This window comes from Ananas comosus, linkage group 4 (assembly GCF_001540865.1).
Source record: "Ananas comosus cultivar F153 linkage group 4, ASM154086v1, whole genome shotgun sequence".
NCBI classification, from domain to species: Eukaryota; Viridiplantae; Streptophyta; class Magnoliopsida; order Poales; family Bromeliaceae; genus Ananas; species Ananas comosus.
Window position 1 is genome coordinate 3,342,205 of NC_033624.1, and position 13,047 is coordinate 3,355,251.

General features: G+C 32.5%; 1 protein-coding gene across 4 annotated transcripts; it reads right to left on the minus strand.

The window, feature by feature from the left end:
* On the minus strand, positions 460 to 9,457 carry LOC109709051 (methyl-CpG-binding domain-containing protein 10-like). Of its 4 annotated transcripts, none has more exons than XM_020231122.1 (5): positions 9,270 to 9,456; positions 3,389 to 3,539; positions 2,440 to 2,823; positions 1,885 to 2,039; positions 460 to 725 (listed from the first exon to the last, which is right to left on the minus strand). In XM_020231122.1, exons 1-5 carry the CDS (start codon positions 9,369 to 9,371, stop codon positions 714 to 716), a joined length of 804 nt encoding a protein of 267 aa, XP_020086711.1. In that variant the 5' UTR covers positions 9,372 to 9,456; the 3' UTR covers positions 460 to 713. The 4 variants fall into 4 exon arrangements, with proteins under 4 accessions (XP_020086711.1, XP_020086712.1, XP_020086709.1 ...); XM_020231123.1 differs by lacking the exon at positions 460 to 725 and adding an exon at positions 749 to 914; XM_020231120.1 differs by lacking the exon at positions 460 to 725 and adding an exon at positions 1,127 to 1,183 and having other exon boundaries at positions 9,270 to 9,457.

Sequence of the window (13,047 nt, forward strand, 5' to 3'; positions counted from 1 at the left end):
GTAGGAATCAACCTACACAAAATACAAGCTACACACTCTTCATCCAAATATTTAAGTCGAAATTCGAAACTTATCGAGTCCTAAAATCAAAATTAAAATCAACTCCAGGAGCGATTCACAACATTCAGAAAATTGTATGTTTTCGGAATTTAGGTATCAAAGAAAAACTTATATTAAAAATAATATATTAGATTGTACAGAACGATATTCATAGGTTCTTTAAGCTTATGACAGTTAATAAAGAGACTTTCTAAATGTTTCAGATTTCAACAACATCAGAACTTTCTCATATTCGATTGCACACTTCTATAAAAAATATATAGCTACAGTAGTGTCATTTAATTCCTAATTTATGAATTTACATGAAATAAGTAAAGGAAACATAAAAAAAGGTTCTTAAAAAAAAGGTGAAGCAATGATAGATACCTTATCTTTATCATGTAATTTTATAATATGTTATAATGACGACTAAATTATCTTAATAGCCAAATCAATTTTCATAGGAAAAGGAATAATGGAAAAGCACCAAATAGTAGCTTTCATGAGCTTTAGTACTGCTGCTATTGCCGCTACATTTATACTCTGATAATATTTAGAACCCAGAAAGTACCAGAAATAAATGGATTTGATTGCTATCAAACTCACTGGTTTCATATAAACTCCATGCAACTTCAGATTTACAACAAGGTGCAACAACTTTTGCAGAATCAACCTCATAAAAGTTCCTGTAAATAATGAAACAGATGTATAGGAAACAGATATGCACTGTCCATATGTCCTCATTTTAGGGGTGAAAATATGTCAGATGATAATCATGATATCAATCCGATCAGGCTCCTGAATACGAGCTTTGTCGAATATGGGTTTATGTTTTCCTTATCCGTCATTGAATCTGGATGTGGTTAATAGCATCCCTATCCATATCAAAAGAAGTATGTATATGATTATGGTTTAACCACAGTCCGATCCGTTTTCACCCTTATATTGTATAGAATATGAATATAAGCAGACCCCTTCTTCTGTTTACTGTACAGTGCATCTCAGATCTAGAAAGAACTATTAAGAAGAACCACAAATGGCAAACCTATACAATATTAAGTTGATTTCTCATTTAAACTCCCTAATCTAACATGCTATTGTTTTAAGAAAACTTGCTCCAAATTCCATTATAATTTAATCGCATCTACCAAAAACAAGAAACAAAAAATTATATGACAATCCATCAAATCACATCAAATTTAATAGAAGTTGCAAAGACAGATGAAACCTGAACATAATTTTCTCAAATTAAACAACACCTAAGTTGAGGGATTCAAATTAAATAAATAAAATTCCGAAACTATTTTTAAAATGCTTTATAGCCTTAAAGGTGGAGCAATGCCCATAGGTCACATTTGTTCTCGTCCAGGAAAAGAGAATGTGTAGGTACTCTCATATTTAGTACCACCTCCAATCCAAAATACTAGCCATACCATAGTAAATACATTTTTTCCAGAATTTAAAATTAAATGCTTCTAGAATAAGAAAAAAGAATGAGATATACTAGAAAGAGCAATATTATAAGCCTGGTAACAAGTAATTGCTTGATATTACAAGCAAATACTAAAATATGGTAACAATAATTCAGAGTTACATGTTAATTTTGGTTGACTGACAACAATTTGCCCTACTTATATGCCAATTCAGGCAAAGGTAGCCGCACCACTATCACACAGAAACATTTGAAACACTATGATACCGATCACTAACATACAGAGACATTTAAAACACTATGATACCGAATTATATATAGGACAACTATCAGCTAACTCCAGAATTAAAAGCTTAAATTACATAAAATGCTAATAACTTAAAATTTAAGCTTTAAGAGTCAGGAGGGGTTACCTTTGGCTGACACTGCCCATCATCACAGTTTGTGCCATTTTCAGAGAAAAGCTCTCCATCTTTCATGTTCTCAGAAGAAACATCTCCTTTGGGTTCAGCTACTGGAGGAAGCGCTTCTAAATCAACTAGTTTGTTATCTTCCCTCTTCCCCCTTTCTATAAGATCATCACCAGTTTGGCATTAAAGATAAATTCAAGAAGGTTGGAAATTTTGATATTCAGTAAAAATGCAGTAAATTCAGGAAAGATATCAGTATTAGATCAGTTAATACAGACATGTATATAACATAACATATATACAAATGAAACTTCTCATGTAATCATTGTATTTCCTTCCATTTGTACAGTAATAATCTGAAATATAATGAATAATTCTCTGAAAATATTAACTTACAAAATTCTAGCAATTTTTGAATAATATATCTAATTAACAGTTTCTTTTTACTATTTTGGTCAACATTTACTATTCTGGACAATTATTCAGCTAACAAAGTTTGTAAAGTAATCATGTATGAGGCAAGAAAAAAAGGAGATACTTGCAGTTATGCTCTAATACCTGTATATGGAACAGATTCAGCAGGATCGACCTTGCTGGTTTCTTTGGATTCTCCATCCTTGTCAGCACTCTCAGTTTTATTTTCTGCATTCTCCTTATTCATATCCACTAAATCATGCTTGATAGCAGTTTCATTAACAGCTCTTTCTTTGTTGGCAATTTCAGCTGCTTTCCTTTCCACATCGGCAGATGCTTCGGCTTTTGCAGCAGAGGCTTCTTCCTCAGCTCCTACAGTTTCATTGGTTCCATCTTCGTCATCTTTTTTCTCTTTTGTTTCTTTTTTGGAGCTTGATTTCCTCTCTCTTTTCTTAGGTTTCTCAGGTTCTGGGGTCTCTGTCGCCTTTACTTTCTCACTAATTCTTGCCGAGCGCCTTGGTGTATCACCTGTTTTAAAAGCCATTTAGAGAGAGAGAGAGAGATCTGAAACTGCATACAGCATACCATATATGATGGGTCATTGGCCAACCAAGTATTACCACAATGGATAAAAACAAACACATTAAAGTTCTTTTTCGCCACCCTTTTCACGTATAAAATTTGGAATTATTACAAATTTAGTGTCTGAAGATTGATCCAAATTCAGTTTCAACCGCAGAGTGCCAATCAAAACAATTTAGTTTCTAAATTTTGACTCCCATGTTTAATACTTTTCCTAAAAGTATGTTTAACTAAGGAAAGCCCGGCTATGCTGCTTATGCAGCACCTTTTCAGATAGGATACCTACAAAACTCAATATCTACTCATTACAAACTTCAGGGATTATGTTATTATAATGAAATTCTAATGGAAAAGGCAAATACAGATCAAACTTCAGGGATTAAATTTGTAATTACCCCAAATTTGTGAACCATTGATCTAACTTATCTAACATATCATATCTGATTGGCCTGTGCTATTTCCTAGGACCCTTCTAGAGAGGATGCAAGAGAGAGGGAGAGAGAGATTTTACCAGTCCCCCAGTCAAATTCAGATGAAGGTGGGGCACCAGGGTGCGCACGCAAGTACTGATCCAATTGTTTCTTGTTCTTAATCTCTTCACCAGTTGGTGTGATGAAAACTATCTCATTCCTTTTTGGTGTTCCACCCTTCTTGGGAATGAACTATAAACAACAAAATGGCATTAATATCATTGTAGTAATATAAGAATCTGAACAACGTAAGCAAGATAACCTAATAAACTGACGGTAACATTTTTCATGATGTACACCAAAGAAGGAAAGATATGACCTTTTCACAGAGAATTATGACATTAGAATACCATAGAAAAGAATTTTATCGTCATTAACAGTGTTAAAAATGATGATGAAAAAATATAATAATTTCCTTTTTTCTCAGCTTGTTCTCATGTTGGCCCAACTACCTACACAGAAAAGGAAATACCAGTACATTCAGGGTCTCTATGCATGAAGTATAAAAAGTGAATGCTACCATTAAATCAACTAAAGAGACAACTTGTAACTGAAACATGAAAAATATTCTCCAAGAACATAAATATAATATCAAAATATCCTTAAAAGCATTTCTAGCATGGATTTAATAAGAAAATTATTCATAACAGAAGAAAATTGAAGTATTATAAAATGTACACGAATAAGATAAGCTGTAAAAGGCCGTGCACATGTAAGTTATCATTTACTCTACAATATTTACTGGGCAGAATTTAAAGCAAAAATAATCACTATAGCGGCTTTAGTAAAACTGCATTCCATTTGAAAATGGATGTCAACATTGAAAGAAGCGCATACCCTCATGGGTTCTATTGATGATGTTATATAGTACAAGAGATGAGTCTAATATAGTAACAATGCCTAATATAGAAACAATATAACTAGGCATCTCATATCATATAATCCTACTCTAAATATGTCGCAATACATAGTATCCTAATATAGCATGAGATACTAAATATGTCGTAACAAACATTAAAGATGCCGGAGGTAACAACGGCAGATAAGCATTTCTCACGATGCTATTTGTTCTCAGACTAAACAGCCAATAAAGTATTAAGCACGTCTGTGCATGTTTCAAAGGCTGCTATATAATGTACAACAATATACTAAATAGTTCATACCACATGCTGATTGGCCATCAACATGAATTTTGTCACGGCACAGCACATGGCGACACTTGACACATTTGGCATGAATCATCTATGAAGGCCCTTTTAAATGTTGGCCCTTTTAAATGTTGGCGTGCATCAGCACATAGCACCGTAGGCACATTCGCGTTGTGCCAACCATATCAACCAGAATTACAATCTTGAATTTAGAATATCAACTTAATGTTACATTTCAGCTCGGGCTTAAACAATGCTAGTTTGAACTTTTCTTATTGGTGGTTTCATGTTTCGGTTATCGATGTTGGATGAAAATTCTCCTGATTTTCAAAAACAGGATTTGGAAACCACAATAACATTTTGGTTAGGTCCCTAGCCAAAAGATTACTTTCCAGGGTTTGCCTTGATCTGCTTCAAATCGGTATTTTTCACAAAAAATTCAAAATAACTGAAAAGAAAAGATTTGAACAAATGTTTACATTATGATTATAGTTAATCTCAACTCCCTAAATATATGGTATTATTGAAATTTAGATTTTTCTAAATACTTGGTTGAATACATTATCTAGAAATTATCTACACCTGATATGGCTTGCTATTTTTGGTCTCTACATCTGTTTTGAGGAAAAAAATAATTTTGGCCTCTACATCTGTTTTAAGAAAAAATAATAATTTTACATAAACTACCCTTGGTACATTGGATAAGCTCCAAATTAAAGATAGCTGCTAGATTGATGTCATATACCAGAGTTGCAGGCATTCTCGAGTATAGAAATGTAGATAATCGCTCTCCTACTACTTCTAGACGCTCAAAATGTCGCATTCTAAAGCTGCAGTCATTTTCTACACAAAGGTTGTAGAGATATTGCCCCCTTTCCGCTCTCTTTTCAGCAGAACTTAAGGAACTTCTTAATCCTTATAGTAAGACATACTACAGAGAACTGAACGCATCCTTCCCTTATAATCCTCATTATTTGATTAGTTGCACGGTTTTCTTCATTTAAAATTTATGCCATTTTAAGGTGGGGATGATGATTGATTTATAGTATAGCTTCAAATGAAGGATCATCAATTCCTTCCCATAGCAATTCTGTAAGAACATCCTTATAGTTAACAACATGTTTGGACTCGGTAGTTGTCAAAGACATAAGAGCAAGAGAATATGGAATCTAAAAAGTTGGCAAGAAAGCTCAAACTTAAATGAAAATTACAAGTAGACCAAAAATTCCTTTCCCTCGTGTTCTCACATCACGTGGCTAGAGGAGACTACGTTCCAACCAGGTAAGTTTAACAAACATCAGAAAGCCTGAGTTATATTAATATTATTTATTTGTTTAATCAAATATGTTGATTATAGAAACTATTAATGTGTGGTACAAACATTTAAAACCCTTCAATATATAGACCTGATGTTTCCTTTAAAACCTCAAGCACATAATTCAGTACCCCATATCTTGGTGTTTGGTCATACAAAATAGATTCTAGAGTCGAATCCTGTTCTTGGAACAACCAGATTGCGTAGTAGGCCTGACGGACCACACAAACTAAATTGATTCAGTTAAGAATCTAGAGAACAAATATATCAGCTTGAGAAGCACTTTTAAAAAAAAAATATTCGTGTCTACCCTCCATGACAGCATATAATAAGAAATTAAGCACAAAAACAAATGCGAAAGGTGCATGATATTCATAAAAGCTAGAGAAACATGGTTACTAGATAAATTCAAACCACTAAAACCTTCTCAGTAATCTTAATACAAAAAAGGAAAAAAAAAAACACTCAATTTACTTATTGTTTGACAAATAAAATTTCCAGATATTCAACAACTCCTATTGATATTTCAAGTGGTCACCAATGTTCCACCCTATTCAGAACAGTGAAGGTAAGCTTGGTTGCAAGGTCGGGAAGTGCCAGAATTAATATAAAGTTGAAATAGATACTCTATTTGACTTCTTCAAAACAGCCACCAATCTCACGGATGAATAAGATGATCTGGCAGAATGAATAAGGAACAGGACATATCATTAACTCAGAAAAAGTTTTAACAACATATATGTATAAAATGTTCACATCACATTGGAATCTGACTATAAAGCAGCTATAGACAAAATAAATATAGAATAATCACATAACCATGGATAATAATGTGCCGCCAGTACTAAAAAATGATAAATTTCATAATGAATTTGGTAAGATGATTCCTCAATCTTATCAGAACAAACTACTTACAAAAGATTTAAGGGCAGCACCAGAGGATCAGAGTTTACATAATCAAAAATCAAAATACAAATGGATCTAGACAAAGACTGCAACATCAAATTCTTGATTTACACATGATATTCAGATGTGTTACAAATAAACAAAGAAGTTCACAAAAAATCAACATTTTAATTTCATTTTTACATAGCTTGAGAAAACTTGTCGACTGTATTTACTTATTTAGTTTGTAAATCATTCTTAAACATGAACAATTCTTATGCTAGATTCAAGAGAACTAAATAAAACCATGAATTACTTTAATCACCTAACAAGCAAAATTAGGTCAAGACCTCTCATGGCTAAGGCTATAAGATAGCAAGGTCTAGAGAGTTTTCAATAGTCTACAAGCATACACAATGTGCACAGTGGTGTTCTTCCCTATTTGTATCCATAACAACTATGTTGCAATTAAGCAACACACAATTAAGCAAATCTGCTGTAGCATGTTGACAAGTCCACATGAATATGCTGCTTATTGTTCATACGACCACATAATCAAACCTACTTGTTATTGAAATAAAATTTTACATCATGCCGGTCTTACAGATATTCAAATAAACTTGGTACCACAGGTCAGCAAGATTAAGAAATAATGTCATAAAATTGCGATAGACAAATCGGATAACTTTATCAGTGAAGGGTTTATTCTGTGGTCGTTAATATAACATGATTGTACATTAAATTGTTCCTTATGATCACCGAACAGACAATGAACAAAGTGATTCAATTATTAAACAACAATTTCATGTTTTGTCATCTTTTGTTACACTTTCGAGGGATTCAACCATATTAAAATTAGCTTTGGGTTTCAACAATATATATTTAGTCAAGAGAACACCACCTACCAACACAAGTCAAAAGTGCTGAGCTATCTCAAAATAAAATTTTCTTCTCTGAGGAGATATGTGCAGATTAACTTTTTACCATCATTTCTCCTACTTTGTCTCACTACATCACTGCCGCCTTTGAAGTCACCTGAACCAACAACACGTGCCACCACAATCTATCTCCTCTACTATCTCACCATGAAGATGCCCATCCCACCCCTTTTCCGTCTTTGGTCCATGCAAGCCACGAAACTTACATAAAAGCAAATCCATTGTAACAAGCGGCAACATTAGCAATAGGAATAAACATCTCGTTTTTGTAGCTCAACCTGATCAAGTTAGCCAGACCTTGTTGACACATTGTCCGCTTATTGAATTCTATTTTATTTTATTTTATTTTTAAGGAGGGAAGGTTCAATGCTCCGCCAAATGATGTGCTAATATAATATCTAATATAAGAACTTTCAATTAGTAATAAATACTATGTTTTTGTACAATTTCTATTTTTGTATTATGCGCATTTTCCACATTAAAAACCTTACAACTCACCACCAAATAACAGCAAGACCAAGTTGTGATTAAAAAAGAAAAGTTTACTTATGAAGTAAAGTAGGTATACAAATATGAGCAACTGAACTTAGACAAAATGTGCTCTGGATGCATGTAACTTGTAATTCTCTGCCTGCACACCTTCCTACTTTTCCCGTATACATCACATTCCATAATTATTGATCTCTTGCCAGTCTAGGGAATTTTACAGTCTCTCAAAACTTTGAGTGCTTCTTTCAGAAGTCAAAAATTTGGGTTTTGCTGATTCTGATTCACGAATACTAGTTTTTTCTAAGACTTTCTAGGAAGATAAGAGTGGATTGATATCATATTCTAACTGTCATAAGCTAGATAAACTTTGCTGATAAGTGGTAAAGCGTGGAAACTCTAACCTTCTTGCAAGTACATTGAAATAAAAACTCCATCAAAGGATTTTATTTTCCATGTAAATCAAAGAAAATCAACAAACTCATTTAAATAGTAAAAGATTAACTATTCAATAAATCTCAGTCCTTTCAGCAACAGGACGGTACGTAATCACCGCTTGTAAATCATGTTAATAAGGGAAAATCTGCTTTATATGATATATATACCATGCTGTAAACAGAAATATTCGGCACTTTATGCTTGGAAAAGGCCCAAGAATTCACCAACATGCCCACAAACCCGTTACATGGTACACGATAGTTAGCACAGAAGCTCAAATTTATTTCCTTAAGGTCTCTAACTTTGACTCCTTAGCATATTAACACAAGGAAACGGCCCATACCTAACCCTAAACGCACGAAACTCAATTCTCACCTAACAAATTCCACCACCAGACACGCTAAACATCCACGGCCATCACCGAATTCCACAAACCCCAAACTAAACACCATTACGAAACCCTAAATCACATCAAGAACCTCCACACTGGCACAATCCATAACACTAAGCACAGAAACCACCAAAGCCGAAGCAAACGAGCTCAGAAACCCTAGCTAACGGGACCACAACCTCGCGAACGACGAATCCAAGCAAGATCCGAGCTCAATTAAGCCAAATTACATCAAAATTAGGAAAAATTCGAGGAGATGAACGAGAATTGGGGGCGGAAGAGAAGCGCGGAAGCGCGAGAGGAGTCGAATCGAGATCGAACCTTCTTCTTCCACCCCGGCGGGGCCGGGAGCTCCACGGAGACCACCTCCTCCGCCGCCGCCGGAGGAGGCGCCGCCGCGCCCTCCGCCGCCGCGCTCGCCATCGCTCTCCCCCTCCCCTGTTTTCGAGTTTTCGCTTCCCGCTCTCACTGTCGAACGAACTAGTAACGAAGCGAAAGATAAAAAAAAAAAAGAAATTATTATTATTAATAATAAGATATATGTGGGCGAAATGGAAGTTATAGATGTGTAAAAGGGTAACGCTTCTGGGGACCACGAGGAGGGGGGGGGGGTCGAAGAAATATTCCTGAACCTGGTGCAACATAGACCAATTCTTAAATTATCAATAAAATATTTAGATTTATTCTAAATTTCATGATCAATTTTATTTTAATTAATTTTAATCCTCTAAGTATGAATTATATGGCCTTTTCTATGACGTGTGGACCAGGTCCAGGGCGTTGTTGTCTGAACCGTCACACAGGACGTCACGGGCTCACGCGCCCCTCGCTGCCGCTCGACCGCAAACGGGACCCGCGCCGACGCCTTGAAAGTGCGAAAACAAAAAAAAAAAAAAAAAAAAAAAAAAAAAAAACAAACAAAAAAAAAAAAAAAAAAAAAAAAAAAAAAAAAAAAAAAAAAAAAAAAGAACAAAACAAAAAAAACAATAACCATAGATAGTAAATGGCCAGGGGAAGCCGAAAACGGACCGGTTCAACAAACCACAGATTGGAACAGTTCGTCAGCTCACGGACACACGATCCGGGTTGGGGAGATACTAGTGACAGCGCAATGCGAGATTAGAGGGTGCGACGACGGGAGGGCGAATAAAAGTTGGTCGATAACGTGTAATGAAAGATTGGGCGATATCAGGTAGCGAGCAACAAGGCATACAAATGGCGGCGCTAACCGTCAGGAGGGGCGGTCCGTGGTCGTCGTCGTCTGTAGGGACATGTTAGGGAGTTATAAAGTAGAGGGACACGTGGGGTGAGGAAAATTGAGATTGTGCGTGTACTTTTTGATTTTTTTTTTTAATTCTTTCTCATGTTCTTAACTATTTTAATTTTATTTTACGCACGTATCTATACTATATATAAAAATACGTACTTTAAATATCGATCAGTCAATTGACTCATTTCAAAAAAAAAAAATTTGTACACAAATTTGGCCCCGTTTAGTTCGAAGAATAAGCGGGATAATGAAAATTATCTTCGCTATTTCACCAAACGGGATGAAATTTAGCCGAAATATTTTATCCCGGTCAAATTTTGTTATTCCCGATTATTTTGGAATAGCAATGAATAGCAAAGGATTTGCTATTCCACCATTTTGATGGAATAGAGCTATTCCAATACTTAATTTCAAACATAATTAAAATTATAAATTACATTAAAACTAAATTATATAAATATTATATATTATATATTATAATACATTATTTTTATTATAAAACTATTAATTGTACTATATTAATACATATTATTTATATTTAAATATTATAATAAATTCTTTTTATTAAATTTAAGTTTAAGTAGAATTTTTAAAAAAACTTATAAAATTTATTTATAATAAATTATTTTTATTAATTGTTTCCACCCATATTTTTATTTTTAAAATTAAAATTTAAATTTTTAAAATTTAAATTTATAATCTCAAAATTAAAGTTATAATTTTAAATTTAAATTTAAATTTTAATATTTTAAATTTTGAAATTTGAAATTTGAAATTTTTATTTTTCAAATTTAAATTTGATCTTAAATTTAAAGTTGAAATTTAAAATTAAAATATTGAATTTAAAATTTGAGATTTTAAATTTCAAATTTGAAATTTTAAAGTTAAATTTTAAATTTAAAATTTAAATTTAAATATAATAAGAGGTAATATCATTATTTTTTTACTTATAAAAACTTACTATCTTTCTTTATTCATCTTATCTAACAAACGTTTTTTTTATTCCCAAAAATAACCCAATTTTCATCCAAACTCAAAATTGATCTAATCCCTGCTTATACCTCAATTTATACCAATTCCTGGAATAGCCACTTTTTGCTTATCCCGAACCAAACGATATCAAAATAAATAACATAACAATAGTTACTCTTTTTTCTCCAACTATTAATATTTTATTTTTTTATTAAATTTTTATTATTTAATATCTTTTTTTAAAGATAAATATTTATATATTATCTCTATTCTATCTATTAATATTTTATTTTTGTATTAACTTTTTTATTTTGATACGTCTAGTTTAAGTTATATATTTAAATTTTAAATTATCAAAATTTAAAAAAAATATTGAAAAATATTTAATGTATATCTATATCTGCACTATATATAATTTTTTATATTAATTTAAAATAATTATTAAAATATTTGTTATGTACATTTGGACATATGCTCAACTAATATATATATAGAGAGAGAGTTGGGTTGGAATACTATTAATAGCAAAAGATCATTTTTGTTATCAAGTTTTTAACTCTTGGATGAAATATTGTAGGATTAAGATAATATTAGTCCCTTAGGATTGATTGGTCCCCCTAGGGTTGAGTAGTCCCCATTGGGTTATAATATTTAATCCAATAATTAGAAATGATAAAAGAAATTTATCTAAAGGCTAAAAATTTGATAGCAAAAAAAAGTCTTTTTCTATCAATAGTATTCTAGCCCAACTCTCTCTCTCTCTCTCTCTCTATATATATATATAATTGAGCTCCTATGCTTTTAAAAGAATCAAGTCATTGATGCTTGTAAGTTTTCGGCCCTTGAATTAAGGGATGTGCGGTTAGGATGATATGGGCCCCGTAAAGTTGAGTGGGTGGTTGGTTGAATAGTATAATCTAACAGACAAAAATGATCAAAGGCGTAGATCTAACAGTAAAAAAAGTGAGGCTACTATGCTTCTCGAAGCACGGAGCCTTCCGTGCTTCCAGGTCGTTTTCCATGTTGCGACTTTTGAATTGTCGATCGGCTCTGTTAAACTTGATCTAGAGTATTTGAAGTACCTAGCAAATAAATTATGCGATTTTTCGATATTATTTGCCTAGTGAATAAAGGGGCTCAAAATCAACGGCTGAAAATAAAAATTTTACAAAACGTGATAATATGACATTAAAATTTTAGATTAAAGATATTGATCTTGTTTTATATAATATAAAGAATTTTCTATTAAAATTTCACATGATTTGGATATTTCTACACCGTTAAACTTGCAAACGTTCAAACTATAATATATATATATATATATATATATATATATATTATATATATATATATAATATATATATATATATAATTAATATATAAAATACTACTATCCTATTAATGAGATAGGAGCACTGTCCTATTCAAGTTGTTCTTGATGATCGAGATTTCAATCGATGATCGCGTTTGAATATATTAGAAACTAAATTTCATAAATTTTGATAATGGTTTACATTGGGCTACAAGTGTCGTAAAAATCGATAATTTTTGACGGGCCTTATATGAGCCTTTGACTTGTTTAACACGGTGTAAGCAATCCAAATTTGCTTGATTTTGATAGAAAATTCTTGTTATACTATTTATTTGTAGTTTGTGTGTGTTATCGCAGGAATACGAACTTGAGAAATTAAAAAAACTGTCTATTTTAATTGAATGGTATTCATTTATAACCGTTCATTTTTCAACTCTTAAGTTATGATTTGATAATGATTTTTAAATAATACAAAATTTGGTTTCTAAACATTTTTAATTGTGATAGATCAACTTCAACGGCTGCCGATTATCAATTTGAAGGTT

Excerpts from the sequence above, each read along its gene's own strand:
- LOC109709051 (XM_020231120.1), bottom strand. The coding sequence starts at position 9,371 with ATGGCGAGCGCGGCGGCGGAGGGCGCGGCGGCGCCTCCTCCGGCGGCG. Across the intron at positions 3,540-9,269 it reads CGCCGGGGTGGAAGAAGAAG|TTCATTCCCAAGAAGGGTGG; the intron begins GTTCGATCTCGA and ends TGTTGTTTATAG. Across the intron at positions 2,040-2,439 it reads TGAATCTGTTCCATATACAG|AAAGGGGGAAGAGGGAAGAT; the intron begins GTATTAGAGCAT and ends ATGATCTTATAG.